Here is a 15893-nt window from a genome sequence, read left to right on the forward strand (position 1 = left end):
GAGTGCAGGGATTACAGATGTCGGATATGATAGACATCATTATCCAAAGTACATGCATGAAGACACAAATTAGTGTCAACATACTTTATATACAACCAGAGATATGAAAATTGTGCTGTATAATGTGTAATAAGCTAAATTGTGCTGTATATAGTGTAATAAGAATTGTAATACTAACCTCAAATCATACAGCAAATCTTGTTAGTAGAAATCTTTTTATTCAAGAAAAAAAACAAAAAGCCAAAAAAAAAAAAAAAAAAAAAAATCCAAAACACAAAAAAAATGAGAAAAAAAATTTTCCAACCACACACAGGAGGAGTATGGGTAAGGGGGAGGTATCTTTCCATCCAGCCCCAGCCCCGGCCCCGGCCCCAGCCCGTGGTTTTGGCAGCAATAAGGGATATGGGGTAATGGCCCAAAAAATAAAAATGGTGTCTGTGTATGGGAAGGAGGGGGTGCAAAAGCTGTGGGGAGTGGTGAGGGAAGGGACAGAAGAGGTCAGTACTGGGCACGCCGCAGGTGGGAAGCCATTTCATAACATTTCTTGTTGATCAAACCACCGTGGACACCTTCTTTGCCCATCAGCAGGACTAGCGCTGGAGGAAAGAGAAAGGAGGCTAGGACCCAGGTGTCACAATTCCACCCCCTCTGCCAGCTGTTCAGCAGCTGTCCAGCCCTGGGGGCTGTAACCCAACCTCATCCCTCCCAACCCCCCCCCACACAGGCAGGCTGTCAGTCAACCTGAAACAATAGGGCTTTTCAAAGGAGAAAAATCAAGCTTAAAGGCTAGAGAGGAACAAACTAAAATTTAGGGGTCAAAGCTCAGACTCTAGACTCCTGTGTTCAGGCCAGAAGTGATTAACGAAGAGCTGAAAAGATCAGAACTAAATGCTGGCTTAGGATCCAAACAATCTACCTACTCTAATAAAACGAGTTTCTACTTTAAAAAAGCTCAAGGCAAGAAAGAACTAAAAAGGTAATATAGGGGCCAGTGGCAATGGCATATGCCTGTGATCCCAGCAATTTGGGAGGCTGAGGCAGGAGGATTGCAAGTTTGAGGCCAGCCTGGGCAACTTAGCAACACTGTCTCAAAGTCAAGAGAACTTGGGATGCAACCGAGTGGTAAAGCACCCCAGGGTCCAATCCTCAGTACTGAAAGAAAAAAAAAAAAAAGGCAATGCAGTTCAACTTCTTCATAAGATGAGGAACTGAGACAGAACTGGAACTAGAGGGACTATCCAGGCTTCTAGCAGATAGGGAGTAGAACACTGGTTGGACCCTCTTAAAAACAAAGTCACACAGAAAAAGTCCCCAAGATGAATGGAAAGAGGTACATTAGGTATATCTCAGATGTAGAAGAAGGATAAAATAGAGAAACTCACTCTTGGCAGTCATGGTGACAGTGACATTGAAGGTGGGGGCTCCACCGGTGCTCTTGGTACGAAGATCCATGGTAAATTCCCCATCCTGCAGCAGTGAGTCCCGGATCACAGAACATTTCTGGCCCCCAAGTGTCAGCCCATTCACGAAAAAACTTGACCGGTCTTTGCCAACCAGGACACCAACCTCAGCTGGCTAGAAGAGGAATCGAGCACCCATGAAGATAATGCACCAAGTTCTTCACTTTGTTCTCTAGAAACCTACCTCCTCCTACTGCTTTGGGAGCTATATCTTGGTCAATGAAATCAGAAATTCAGTACTGTGGAAAGTTGTTTCAGAAAAAGAGCATGATCCTCAAACCCTCTAAATGGGACCAGGGATGAAGGGATAACATATTCCTCTTAAGAAGCAGATCTCAGTGTTTTCATATGGAAAGTAAATTCAGGAAATATAAGGGGGGGAAAAGCCAGTAAGGAAAGTGGGGAACCTTTGGATGCTCAGAACTCTCCTTCAGGAAAAGCAGAAGCGGAGAGGGGAAGGGAAGGGGCGGGCAAAGCAAGAGAAAGCAACTTTGCCCTTATTTGGTCAAAGGTTCTGCAGATGTTAGGAACCCGGACGCCTGGGTCTCCAAATAACCTAAGAGTTTAGATCCAGGTATCTATGTCTCAAGATGAGGAAACAGACCCTGGGGGCTTTCCAGGAAGTAGGAAAAGTTTTGAAGGGGGTGGTTAAACAGAACTGGCAAGCTCAATTCTCGGGTCTAGATACCCCAGGGNTGGCCTCTCACTTGGAGCGAGGCGCCCAGTGATTCGCGCCCGCCGACCAGCCCGGGCTGCTGGAAAACTTGGGGCAGACCCCACATTCCCCCGATACCCGGCAAGGCGGAGTTACCAAGTGCAGAGACTGCAGTGCTGCAAGCAGTCAGTAGGACCGGCCCCAGGCGTCCAGATGCTTACAAAGAGCCATCCCCTTCTCCCGTTCATTCATTTCTTTCACTCCTGATTTAACACCATTCATTGATGGGCAGGGGCCGCGCGTTGAAGCACTCATAGTCTATATGAAAAGGGGTTCCTGACCGAAAAGATCCGCACTGGACAACAAATGCTGTCCCAGCACTATCAGTCGGGCGCCGGGCCAGCTCTCAGGGCCAGTCTAAATTCGTCTACCGGCCTCCTTCCTTACCCCCCCCCCCGCCTTCGCTGGCCAGGAGAGAGTTAGGATGGGGTGGCGCCTTAAGAGGACCCTAAAAGGTGAGGCGTTCTCGCCTTGTGGGTAAGTGGGGGGTTTCCACTTAAGACCTTGCCCACCATCTCCAGTCCCTTCCCCCTGCTGTGGGCGGAGTCCTGCTGATGAGCTGAGCTCCTGTGAATGTCAATCCTGCAGCCCCTCGTCCAGGCCCCCTCCCCAGCCCTGCAGGGTTCAGGTTACCCCTGGCCTTTCCTAAAGGGCACTAGTTCCTCTTTAACCTTTGCAAAAGGGGAATATAATCCTGGGGATGAGAGAGACCCCCCAGTCTGAATCCTCTCCTTTGCACCTCTCAAGGGGTGGAATTAAAAATAGGAACTTTATTGGGGGGCACAGAGAACGGGAAGGGTAGTCATTAATCTCTGGGAAGGGGGCAGGTCCCGAGGGCCAAAGGCTGCTTTAGGCAGTAGTGGGCACTTGGCTGCCAGCCCAGTGTGGAGGAGGGAGGATGGAGTGAGAGAGGCGGGGCTGGCTGGGGGACAGGGTGGCAGGGGATAAATGCCCAGCCTGAGAGGGGGTGAGCTGACACTGTCCCAGCTGCCATCTAACTTGGAGCTCCATCCAAAGCCCCAGGGAAGACATCCCAGGTCTGGTGAAACTTACAGCTCCAGGGTGTGGAGATGCGGGTGGTTCCCCTTTAGAGAAGTGGGGGAAATTTCATCTCTTTTTCTCTTGGGACTGGGGAGAGCTTGAAAGAGAGTGGTGGGGCTAGAGTAAGCAGTATGCACAAACACTGGAGTACCCAAGGATATGGAGAAAGGAAGCTGTAAAGAGAGTAGGGATGAATAGAGAAGCGTGGTTAAGAGTTGGAGCCTGGTAGAGAATTTGGGGCCTGCCAGGATTTAGGAGCAGAAAAATAAGAATAATAGAGGAAAACTCCAGTTTCACTAGGAACAGATTACTTGAGAAGAAGAAGGAAGGAGAGGCGCAAGTGCAGCTTTGGGGGGAGGTGGGGGCTCAGGGAGTGGTGCAATCTGAGGAGTTACAAGGCAGAGGCCCCTGAATTCTTAGGATAGGAAGGTGCAATAGGAACTGTTCTGAGTGGGGGAGGGGGCTGTGCCTGTCTCTCTGGTCTGTGACCTTTTTATGGGGTATTTTTAGCTCCAGCACCTGCCTTCTTGGGGTGGGGAAGACTCTTAAAGGGCAAGGGATTTCTGGTTCCCCAAGGGATCAACTGTCCACACTCACCTCTTGTTGTGCAGCCATGGCCATGCAGAAAATCTTTGCCCGGGAAATCCTGGACTCCAGGGGTAACCCCACGGTGGAGGTGGACCTGTACACTGCCAAGGGTAACACAGGCCCATCGAATTGATTTGCTTCTGAAGATTCCAACCGCATGTGCCCTTTGTCCCCGAGCTCCATACTACAACCTGTTCTTTCTCTGAGGTCCCCCTCCCCAGACTTTTCCCCAGGCCCTCTTTTTCCAACTTGGCCCTGGAGCTGGGAGAAGAGGGAGTTTCTCGCAATGTCTCCTCTCCCTGGACTCAGGGAGGAGAACTCAGCCCTTTGTGGTGGGTGAGAGGGTGGGTGGAACTCTGTGATCTTCCAATCCCTCTTGCCTCAGGTCGATTCCGAGCAGCTGTGCCCAGCGGAGCTTCCACAGGTATCTATGAAGCTCTGGAACTGAGAGATGGAGACAAATCACGATATCTAGGGAAAGGTAAGCTAAGGCCTACGCAAGAACCTGTGTGGGTGTTTTCAGGACATGGGCACACAGGGATAGAGGACTGGAACCCAAAATCCTTAAGAAGATGGGGTACATGGGAAGCGCTCTGGTTGACTTAGAAATCTGAACCTCCTTCTTCGGCCCTTTAGGAGTACTAAAGGCTGTGGAGCACATCAATAAGACTCTGGGCCCTGCTCTGCTGGAAAAGGCAAGTTTTGAAGCCAGCTCCCCCTTCCCTCCTGTCTGTGCTCCTGAGCCTCACCCAGGCAGTTCCTCTCCCCCAAATATTTTCATTTGTCCTTCCTTCTGCACATACACTGACTCCTGAAAAATCTGACCTCTGTCCTCTCCTCCTCAAACCTGTCTTTCCAGAAATTAAGTGTTGTGGATCAAGAAAAAGTTGACAAATTTATGATTGAGCTGGATGGGACTGAGAATAAGTGTGAGTGAAAGGTCAGAGGTGGGGAAGGAATGGGGTGTGAGATGGGTAGACAGACCCCAGAGGCTGAGGTCTGGCTCGGGCTCTTTCTGCATCCCATATTCTGGGGTACACCAGAGCTGGATGGCTTTTTTATTCATTCCACAGGCATTTCCTGAGGTCTGTCCTCTGCCAAGCCTGGGCTGGTTGTGGACAGATGCGAAGCTGACACATCCCCCTGGGGTGGGGACTCTCAGAGCTCCTTCAGGCTACTGGGGAGAGATCTGTTAATAAACTTTAAATGCTCAGTGGTTTGGAGCTTTAGATTCTCTCTGGGGTGACCAAAGGGGGGTTCAAGGAAATAATGCCAAACCCTGCAGGGAAAGCTCTCATCCTTCTTTCCCACTTTCTTCCTTTCAGCCAAATTTGGGGCCAATGCCATCCTGGGCGTGTCCTTGGCGGTGTGTAAGGCTGGAGCAGCCGAGAAGGGCGTCCCGCTTTACCGACACATCGCAGATCTTGCAGGGAACCCTGACCTCGTACTCCCAGTGCCTGTGAGTGTGGTAGCTACTGCCAAATCCCAGGTTGTCAGTACTGCCCCCACCCAAGGAGGGGTACTTAAGCAGCCTTTGGAAAATCTACCTTTCGGATCCTGCTCCAAAGAAGTGGTTTCCTGAAATCCAAACTCCTCAGCTGCGCTAACGCTCTAGCCCCTCCTTTCCCACAATCCAAACATTCCCTAAGCCCCTCTGCTTCCTTTCCTGGCTGTGTAACCTGGTTCCTTCACATTCCAATCCCAGGCTCCATAACTCTGACCTCATTTTACCCTTGCTCCTCCAGCCCCCATTAGATAGAGAGCTTCTTCATGGCAAGGAACTTGGTATTTTCTTTGTATCTCTCAAGTCCTTATTAAACCAATGCCCTCTTAATGGAAACCCTTTGAATTTAATCTCAATAATAATGTTACCATTTACTGTTACTTATTAGGAAGATTGTGTAAGTGTATGGACTCCAGAGAGGAACTGCTGGGTTCTAAACCTGGCCTTGCATATTTATTAGTTGTGTGATTTTAGGCAAATTATTTAACCTCTCTATGCCTCAGTTTCCTCCTCTATAAAGTGGAAAGTAATAGTAGTACTCAGCTAATAGAGGTGTTTTGAGAATTCATGTAAATTAGGTTTTGAGTTAATTTATGTAAAGCTCTTAGAACAGTGCCATGAAAGTTTCAGCTATTTAGCCAACTACTCAGGAGACTGAGGTAGGAGGATCAAAAGTTGGGGGCCAGTTTGGTCAACATAGTGAGACTCTGTCTCAAAAATAAAAATAGCTGGGGATGTAGCTCAGTGATAGAGCATTTGTCTAGCATGTGCAAGGCCCAGTTTCAGTCCCAAGAGGGGTGAAATAAAGAGTGTTCACTCTTATATACCAGAAACATACTAAGAATTTTATATTCAGTTTCTCTAATTTTTAGCAAAAGATCCTACAGGGCCAGGCATGGTGACATACACCTATAATCCCTGCTACACGGGTGGCTGAGGCAGGAGGATCATCAGGGCCTGGTCAATTTAGTAAGACATCGTCTCTGAAATAAAAAGGGCTGGAGATGTGGCTCATTGGTGGAGCACTTGCCTAATATGCACTAGGCCTTGGGTTCAATCCCCAATAATACCAAAAAAGAAAAAAAAATATCCTATAGGGAAATTAGTGTTATCCCCATTTTTTAGAAAGGAGGGGGAATAGCTCTGATGCCGGGCATGGTGGCACAGGCCTATAATCCCAAGGGCTTGGGAGACTGAGGCAGGAGGATCAGGATTTCAAAGCCAGCTTTAGCTAAAGCGAGGTGCTAAGCAACTCTGTCTCTAAATAAAATACAACATGCGGCTGGGGTTGTGGCTCAGTGGTCGAGCGCCCCTGAGTTCAATCCCCAGTACCAAAAAAAAAAAGGCTCTGAGGAGGAAAATTACTCATTTTAGACCATTCAGCTAGTAAGTAGGGAAGCCAGTGTTCAATCTTGAGTACCCAGCCCAGCTTGATCCCTCATGCCCCAGGTCTGAGTACCCTCTCCACATCTCAGGCCTTCAATGTGATCAATGGGGGCTCCCATGCTGGAAACAAGCTGGCCATGCAGGAGTTCATGATTCTGCCTGTGGGAGCCAGTTCCTTCAAGGAAGCCATGCGCATTGGTGCCGAAGTCTACCACCACCTCAAGGGGGTCATCAAGTCCAAGTATGGGAAAGATGCCACCAATGTGGGGGACGAGGGCGGCTTCGCACCCAACATCCTGGAGAATAATGAGGGTAGGAGCTGAGCACCCTGGGGTACAAAACCCCTGGATTCCTGGGGAAGGGGAGGAAAGGGTTCAGAGACAAAGGGCACTGGAATCTCAGGTCTTCTCTTGCTCCCCTCCCAGCCCTGGAGCTGCTGAAGACAGCCATTCAGGCAGCTGGTTATCCAGACAAGGTGGTGATTGGCATGGATGTGGCGGCATCTGAATTCTATCGCAATGGGAAGTATGACCTTGACTTCAAGTCACCTGATGATCCTGCCCGGCACATCACAGGGGAGAAGCTTGGAGAACTTTACAAGAGCTTCATCAAAAACTATCCTGGTGAGCCAGGCGCCGTGTGCATCCCTGTAATCCTGGCTACTTGGGAGGTTGAGGCAAGAGGATTGAATGCTTAAGGCTAGGGCAACCCCTGTTGGGTCCTGTGGGAACTCAGTCTCTTTTCTTCTCACTTGAATAGATCCTATTCTTATGCTCAAAAAGAAAAAAAGCAAGTTCAAGGGCAATTTAGCAAGACCCCGTCCCAAAATTTTAAAAACTATAAAAGACTGAGGATGTATCTCAGTGGAATTCAAGGTGTTCCCATGGTCTGCCCAAGTCCCCTGCAATTGTCTAATGCACTGATATTAGTGCCCTGCTTTGCCATGACTCAGGTCCTTCCAATCCTCAGCCCCAGGTCAGTCCCAATCTAGATTCTGTTATCTGTCATCTTCCCATGAGGTGCATTCTGACTAACTCTGACTGCCCTCTACCCTCACTAGTGGTCTCCATTGAGGACCCCTTTGACCAGGATGACTGGGCCACATGGACCTCATTCCTCTCGGGGGTGAACATCCAGATCGTGGGGGATGACCTGACGGTCACCAACCCCAAGAGGATTGCCCAGGCCGTTGAGAAGAAGGCCTGCAACTGCCTACTGCTGAAGGTCAACCAGATCGGCTCAGTGACTGAATCCATCCAGGCGTAAGTGCCTCCTGACTCTGGGGCTCACCATGGCCACCCTCTGCCCTAGCTCGGCCCACTCTATCAAGTCTTGACCATTAATCCAAGTCTACCTTTCCCTAGCACCTGACCCACCCACACCATTTTCTTTTTCTTTTATTTTTGTGGTACTGGTGATGGAACCCAGGGCCTTGCACATGCTAGGCAAGTGCTCTACCACTGAGCTACATCCTCGCCTCACCTATACCTTCTTTTTAATTTTATTCTGGGGATTGAACTCAGGAATGCTTAACCATTGAGCGACAAATCCAGCCCTTTTAATTTTTTATTTTGAGGCCCGCTTGAACTTGTGATCCTCCTGCCTCAACTTCCTGGGCCACTAGAATTACAGGCGTGTGCCATTACCCACCCAGCTTCACCCATATCTTCTTGTCTTCAAGGCTTTAACTAACAGTTGGCTTGACCCACTTTACTGCTCTGGCCCTGCCTTGTTCTTCCTCCCCAGCCTATCCATTCTTGTCTCCAAAGTTCTGTTCTCTCTAGGAGCATCTCAGGAGCCCTAGTCAAGACCAGAAATCTCTTCTCTCCTACTTCCCAAAGAACTTAGTCGCTGTCTTCTCTGCAACATGCCCACTACCAAAAGCAGAAGGGAAAAGCCCTACATAGCCCCTAGCTTTCCCACTGAGGAGGTCACACAAGACCTCACTAAATATCCTCCTCTATTCAGCTGCAAACTGGCTCAGTCTAACGGCTGGGGGGTAATGGTGAGCCACCGCTCTGGGGAGACTGAAGACACATTCATTGCTGATCTCGTGGTGGGCCTCTGCACAGGACAGGTACTCAGGATTTGACCAAGTGTTCTTGGGGTTCTCTGCCTGCCCCTGAATTGCATGCTACCATAGGCTGTTCCCTTGGGGCCAAGCTTAACCTCTCCAACCTCACCCAACCTTCCAAATCCTACTTGCTATCCCAGATCAAGACTGGTGCCCCTTGCCGCTCAGAACGTCTGGCCAAATACAACCAACTCATGAGGTACAGCTGGGACAGTGGCCTGGACATTGGGGAGCTGGGGTCTACTAGGTGGGAAGGTGGCAGCTCTGACTTTTGTGTTATAGGATTGAGGAGGCTCTTGGGGACAAAGCTGTCTTTGCTGGACGAAAGTTCCGTAATCCAAAGGCCAAGTGAGAAGCTGGAGGCCCAAGGAACCCACTGGACAGACCCAGGCCTCCAAGCCCTTTCCCATGAAATAAACACTGGTGCCAAAGTAGATCATAGTGTGCGTGTTTGTGGGAGGGAAAAAGGAGACGCTTTGAGCTGGGAAAGACAGAAGGTGGACAGGTTGGGGGAGGGAAGGGAAGCAGAGAACAGATGTGTAACCTGCTAAGACAGGAGGAAGTGAGGCCCTCCAGAGGAAGCTGGGTGGATCTAGAACAGAGAAGTTCACACTTTGGAAGGAAGCTGGGGAAAGCCAGTCCGGTATGTGAAATGCAGCTCAAGAGGTGCTGATGTAGCAAGGAATCAGCTCTAGTGAATCTGCTCTAGAGCAGCACTGAAGGTCCTGCCACCACTGTGAGGGGGCAGCTGGGGTAGGCCTGTCACTGAGCTGCATTAAATGGCCTGAGATTATACTGTGGAGAAAAGGCCACAGCCATACTGCTTTGTGAGGATGAGTGGTAATGAGAGCAGCTGCTACTTCAGGGCTTACAAGGCTATGGAAGCACATGCTTGTAATCTCAAGCTTCTTGGGAGGCTGAGGCAGGAGGATTGCAAGTTCAAGGCTAGCCTTGGCAGCTTAGCAAGACCCTGTCTTAAAATAAAATAAAAAAGGCTGAAGGAATCACTTAGTGATAGAGCACCCCTGAGTTCAATCCCAAGTATGAAAAAATAAAATTTTGGAAGTATTCTCGGTAATTATATCAATTTACGTAATCCTGCCAGACAGTTATCATATTACCCCATTTTTATGGGTGAGGAAAATGAGGCACATAAAGTTAAAAAAAAAATCCCTTACCCAAAATTGCAGAGTTAACAGTTGGCAGGCCATTTGGCTCCAGCAATCGTGCTCTCAACAATAGTGCCAATAGTTGGCCACCTTTGACTTTCACCAATAGAAACTGTATCCTGTGTACTGAAATTGTTTCTCCTCTTCTTTGCAGTAGCTCTAGGACCTACTTTTTTATGTATAAACAAACCAGGACATTGGGTCAAAAAGTGTTTATTGAATGTAAAGTAACCCCAGCCCCATGGGGAAGGAAGTTCCAAGAAGAACAAAGAATAATACAGATTAAATACCCACTTACACATTCACACTCTTCTTTCACACAAACACACACACCACATACATATCCAAGCTCCAACAGTGACACATCGAACACCTGCTTCCCCCCAGCCTGAGTGACAGCTGGCAGGAGGCGGTTAGGAGGTGGGGCTCCAGGATGGGTCCTAATAGCAGCAGCCTTGTCCCTCCCTGCCTCCTGTCCTGCCCAGAGGTCAAAGAGTGCTGGGTGGGGAGCCTAGGAGGTAGTTGGCAACTCTTCCCCACTCTGCCGCAGACGCTTCTTGGCTCGGATCTCATTCATGGCCTCTTCAATGGAGCGTGTGTCCCTCTTGTTGGCCACAGGCACTGGGGGAGGACGGGAAGGTGGACAGAACATCAGCCTCCACTCCCCTCCCATCCTGTGCTCTGCTCCCCAGGTTTCCCCTAGCCCCACTATGGCTCACCACAGCCATAGGCCTTGTTGGCTTGTAGCATGTGGGCCGCATCCTTGGCTGCTCCTTTGCCAATGAGGTGGCTGTACTTGTCCTTGTAGTCACTGGCAGGGCTCACCACTGCAGGTCCCTGTTGGGCTGCCTCTTCCTCCTGCTGCTGAGCCAGCTCCTAGGGGCACAAAGGTGGAGCACTGGTGCTCGGTGCTCAGGAGGCTGACCCTGACCCTGACCCCTTCCAGGTGAGGCTAATGGGCTGCAGGGCTGCAGGGCTTCAGGCTAATGGACTGCAGCTGCCAGGCACAGCTCACCTTCAGCTTCCGTTTCTCTTCTGCCTTCTGGGGGTCCCACTCCTCTCCATGACGGTAGGAGTCCAGCTCTTCATCTGAGGGTGCAAACTCCTGGGAAGAAGAGAATAGTGGAGTCAGGAGTCCATACAGTGTTTAATCTCATGCCTCTCCCCCAGGTATCAGGGGAACAGGCTGAAAAGGGAAGAGATGAGAGTGAGAAGCTCAGGCCTTTTACCTTTTTGAAGATCATGACATAGCGACAGTCATTGTCTTCCCCAAAGGAGAAGGATGTCAGGCCAGCCACTTCCACTACATCATGTCTGGGAAGGGATGGCACAAGACAAAGACTGTTGAGTCATAAGGGAGCCTAGTGTTCTCCTCTGGAGGGATCCCCCTTGACCCTCATGCTCCCCGTTTCCTGCCTCCCACAAACCAGTCACACTCACAGGATGCTCCTCTCTATCTTGTTCATAGGCTCAAACTTTTTCTTGATCTGCCCACTGTCTTGGATGAAATCTGACACCTCTTTCTCCATCTTGGGAGAAGGAAAGGGAAGAAGATATGAGAGATGGATCCACCCAAATATCCCTTTCCCCAGTTGGGCCAGTGGCCTTCATTGCCTCCCCACACCTTCCCCAGCCTTCATGCCACTGGCTTTTAGGCTTGAGACTTTTTTTTTTTTTTTTTAATGGTGCTGGGGATTGAACCCCTGACCTTGTGCATGCGAGGAAAGCACTCTACCAACTAAGCTATATCCCCAACCCATCTTGAGACATTTTCAATGTAACTGAGCCCTCAACTTTTTAACTCTAACTTATTTGAAATCCTTCTAGAGGCTGCCTTTGATCTCTCCAGTTGTTCTCACCCTTTTACGAAACTCCACTTTCTGTTGTTTCTCTTGCTCTTGTAGTTTCTTCAGGCGGGCAGCCTGCTCTGGGGGTGAGAAATGGCAGCATGAGGCCAGGGCTAGAAGCATGGGTGGGGAGTGTGTCAGGCTTCAAAGAAAGTCTAGCGTCCAGTGGGAGGTGGATTATTGTTTATTCACCAAGCATTTACTGATGTTTATTATATACCTGGCACTGTGCAAAGGCCCTGGGGTACCAAGACGATTCAAACACAATTTTGTCCTTTAAGAGCTCACAGTTTAGTAGATCTGACAGAGACCAGAATCATGTTTAATCTCATTTACCAACCTTACTGGAAAACTAATGAATATTTGTTTAATGCCCACAATGTAAGGCACCTGGGGAGGCAAGGTGACTAAGCCCCTGGCCTCTGATTTTATTATCTCATTGTCTCATGGGAAAGGGGAAATGATTTAACTTTCTATATTTTGTAAGTACTCTCCACTTCCCACTTTTACAGACAGGACAAGGCTGAAATGCTCATCTAACACTCTTCTCCTTTGAGGATATAGGTGTTCAAGGTATAACTGGAACAGAACTTCCACCCTGGAGTCTTATTAAACTCTCCTCCCTTTCCTCAGATCCTGCCTTTACATCAGATCCCCTGTGCCCCGGAGGAGTGGGGACTTGCGTGTGCGCACAGTGCTGGGATCAAACCTAGGGTCTATAGCACACTAAACATGAACTCTACCACTAAGTGACATCCCCAGCCCCAAGGGGGTTACCTTCCTAACCTGGGCCCTTATTCTTCTCTTCCCCCATGATGTGATTTTATTGCCTCTTGAGATTTGAACACATATCCCTTCTTCCTTCTGCTCTTCAGCCTGAAATATCATACCCTCACCTCTCGCCGTTTCAAATCCTTAAGGTCCATTTCTTCCACAGGATATGAATTCCCACCTCCAGCTGCAACAAACCTTTTTCCATTCTTCTAATCATTCCGTGCCTTTGCACCTGTTGTTCCGTATGCTTGGAATACTTTTCCTCCTCTTGCAAACATTGATATCCACCATGAGTCAGAGGTACTTCTTCTACCAAGCATATTTGGTTCAGATACTCACTACAGCATAAACTGAAAACTAACATACTATAACTTATTATTTGCTTGCCTTTCCTCCCAGACTATGAGCTCCTGGAGGGCAGGGACCCTGTTAATCTTCTGTCTAGTTATCTTCCAGGCCCCACACCTAACAGCCTCGAAGCTCTCATCCCTCTGACCTTATTGGTCATCAGTAACCATCCTATCTTGGTTACTGCTTTTTTTTCTATCTGGTTTTCCAGGCTTCTCTACATCTGGGGAAGTGGTATAAGATTATAGTTAATAACATAGGTTTAATCTCTGCAAAAATGTAAGGATGCACACTAAAGAGAAGCCTCATGAATATAAAGAGTATGGAAAGCCTTAGGTGGCCCTCATCTTTTCAAAGCCATGTAAGAATGCACATTGGATAAATGCCCTCTGAATGTATATAATATTCAAAAGCTTTTAGTTATCAGTTTTTGTGGAACATGTAAGAGCACACACCAGAAATTCAATAACTATATAAAAAATATGGGGGAAACCCCTCGCTAATTCTTTTTTTGGTACTGAGGATTGAACCCAGGGATGCTTAACCATTGAGCCACATCCCCAGCCCTTTTTAAAAAAGATTTTTAAATATATATATTTTTAAATATATACATATACACACACACATACAGTATGTTATATATAAATATACATAATATATATATTTTAGTTGTAGATGGACAAAGTATCTTTATTTATTATTTTATGTGGTACTGAGGATCAAACCGGTGCCTCACATGTGTGAGCAAGTGCTCCACCACTGAGCCATAACCCCAGCACCCCCAGCCTTTTTTAAAAATATTTTCTTTAGAGACAGGGTCTCCCTGAGTTGCTAAGTGCCTCACTAATCTGCTGAGGCGGCCTTTGAACTAGAGATCCTCCTGCCTCAGCCTCCTGAATTGTTGTGATTCAGGCGAGCAACCCTGTGCAGGGCCCTGCTGATTGTTATTATTTTTTTTTGTTCTGCGGATTGAACTCAGGGGGCACTCGACCATTGAGCCACATCCCCAGCCCTATTTCTATTTTATTTAGAGACAGAGTCTCTCTGAGTTGCTTAGCTCCTTGCTTTTGCTGAGGCTGGCTTTGAACTCCTGATCCTTCTGTATCAGCTTCCTGAGCCGCTGGGATTACAGACTGCTAATTCATTTTTAATGCTCCAGAAAATTCACTACACAGAAGAATATTACACATTATATAAAATACAACACGTCATAAAGAATAGTCTTTCGTCAATATCTCAGACTTAAAAGGGATCCATAGATAATGCATATAAAAAATCTAAATAATAAAAGACCAGAGGTTAAAAGTCATACCTGGGCTTGAAACTCTGTAACTTACTAATCACGTGATCTCAGGCAAGTGACTGAACTGAATTTTCCTAGTGTATCAACTGCTGTTAGTGATCATCCAGTCATCCTGAGCATTAAATAATTCCAATTCCTCCTTCCCTATGTGCTCCTTGCCTTTGAGAGCTTTCAAATACACTTATTCTCTGTTAACACTCTACTCTTACCTCATTTACTGAATCTATTCTTCAAACCTTGGCTGCAGACAAGGTTAGGACCGCCAAATATAAATATATATTTTTTTCTCAAATACATATAAAAATATATATTTTTTTCAAAGCACTTATTCAATGCATTATTAAAGTTCTTTGTGACCATTTCAATTAAATGAGCGTCTCAGACGGAACTGCGCGCTCCTTGAGAAACACCCCTAGTAGGCGTTCAGTAAATAAGGGGCAATATTTAGATATAGGGGACCTTGGAGCACTTTGGAGGCGTTCTGCTTGCCCTGCGTCCTTGGGGCAGACGGGGATCTGGTGGCTAGGACCGAGCTCGTTCAGTCAGGACCCCCAGGGTTGGAGGTGGTGTCCTCTCCAAGGCGGGCTTTCCGCTAGGCTACTTAACAAGCTGCAGCACAAGCAACCCTGGGGAGGCCTCTACTAACCCGCAGGGCCGCGCCCTAGGCTGGCTGCCGAACTCGAGGCCGCCTGCTGGGAAGCTACTCGGAAAGCACAGGCGGGGAGACTACGGCAAATCGGACCCACCGGGGCATTCTTATCCCTCCAATCAACATCACGATCCCCCTGGGCAGCTCGGGAATTTAACGCTGCAGTTGGGAAAAGGATTATTGGACAGACAGAAGGTACTGGGTTAAAATAAGGAGGAGGAGCATCGGGACGCAAAGGACCTAGCAGCCAATGGGAGGTGCTGAGGATGGGGTGGGTCAAGAAGATCCAACAACATTCAGGAGGTAGAGCTTTAAGTTGAGATAGCTAATAGCAGTGAAAGGATTGTAGATGAACATGTCCTGAACCCAATCAGAATAGATTTGGAGGTGGGTGGGGTCGGGAAACGCAGCACGCCATCCCCCAATCGAAAAAGGAACGAATGAGGAAGGATTGGAGGCATTCTGCCAATCAGAACTCGCCAGCAGCGGACAGGCGGGCGTATTGGCCAATTGGAAACAAGGACTGAGGAAGGCCAGGGCAAAGAAAAGGAGGCAGGAGGCTGGAGCCAGGTTTTAGGTAGCCAATCATCATCCGCTAAGGACAGCGGGCGGGCCGGCAGCCCTTTTAGGGACTCTGAGGGTCTCAGAAGGGGCCTGTGAGGGGTCTTGCGGGGTTCAGGAGGCGGCATCGTCCAAATAAGGAAGACTGCAGTCCCGAGAACCGAGCGAAGAAAGGCGGTTGTGAATTTGGGATCCTCACCTCGGGCCTTGCGCCGAGTCTCCTGGTCACCGAGGCTGGGTGGCTTCTCCATAGAGCTCAGGATGGAGCCCAGTAGGTCCGCCATCTTGGGAGTGACTGAGAGGGGGCGGTGCGTCTTAAAGGGAAGGGCGAAATGCCTTTAAGGCCGGAAACACGTCGGAGGCGAAAAAAGTACGCGCCCGCTCCGCTGGTGCGCTGATCCGAGGCCTGCCGCACGCGTGGCACCTCCCCCTCCGTTGGTGAGGCCCCTTCCCGGATCCCCGCAGATAGAGGCC

The 15893-nt window shown here is 48.6% G+C and overlaps 3 protein-coding genes across 5 annotated transcripts in view; 1 reads left to right on the forward strand and 2 right to left on the reverse strand.

The window, feature by feature from the left end:
- Positions 1-198: 198 nt before the first annotated feature.
- Positions 199-3831, reverse strand: Pfn1 (profilin 1). Its single transcript, XM_015505879.2, has 3 exons — positions 3814-3831; positions 1383-1575; positions 199-596 (listed from the first exon to the last, which is right to left on the reverse strand). The coding sequence occupies exons 1-3, from the start codon at positions 3829-3831 to the stop codon at positions 499-501; spliced, it is 309 nt and encodes a 102-aa protein (XP_015361365.1). The 3' UTR covers positions 199-498.
- Eno3 (enolase 3) lies at positions 3088-9202 on the forward strand. 2 transcript variants are annotated; one of them, XM_015506003.2, is made up of 12 exons: positions 3088-3212; positions 3828-3914; positions 4190-4285; positions 4441-4499; positions 4664-4733; positions 5130-5263; positions 6784-7006; positions 7120-7317; positions 7755-7956; positions 8663-8771; positions 8909-8967; positions 9051-9202. In XM_015506003.2, exons 2-12 carry the CDS (start codon positions 3830-3832, stop codon positions 9118-9120), a joined length of 1305 nt encoding a protein of 434 aa, XP_015361489.1. In that variant the 5' UTR covers positions 3088-3212; positions 3828-3829; the 3' UTR covers positions 9121-9202. The 2 variants fall into 2 exon arrangements, with proteins under 2 accessions (XP_015361489.1, XP_015361490.1); XM_015506004.1 differs by lacking the exon at positions 3088-3212 and having other exon boundaries at positions 3827-3914.
- Positions 9203-10134: 932 nt separating this feature from the next.
- Positions 10135-15893, reverse strand: part of Spag7 (sperm associated antigen 7) — a 29549-nt gene continuing 23790 nt past the window's right edge. The window contains exons 2-8 of one of the 2 annotated variants that reach the window (XM_048798360.1): positions 15619-15699; positions 11797-11864; positions 11378-11466; positions 11167-11251; positions 10953-11042; positions 10657-10813; positions 10135-10558 (exon numbers count right to left, since the gene is read on the reverse strand). In XM_048798360.1, the coding sequence (XP_048654317.1) occupies positions 10449-10558; positions 10657-10813; positions 10953-11042; positions 11167-11251; positions 11378-11466; positions 11797-11864; positions 15619-15670 (651 nt within the window). In that variant the 5' untranslated portion in view covers positions 15671-15699 and the 3' untranslated portion in view covers positions 10135-10448. Of the gene's footprint in view, positions 10559-10656; positions 10814-10952; positions 11043-11166; positions 11252-11377; positions 11467-11796; positions 11865-15618; positions 15852-15893 lie in introns of those variants that run through there. The other variant, XM_015505898.1, reaches the window with a different exon arrangement.

Source organism: Marmota marmota, unplaced genomic scaffold (genome assembly GCF_001458135.2).
Source record: "Marmota marmota marmota unplaced genomic scaffold, marMar, whole genome shotgun sequence".
NCBI classification, from domain to species: domain Eukaryota; kingdom Metazoa; phylum Chordata; class Mammalia; order Rodentia; family Sciuridae; genus Marmota; species Marmota marmota.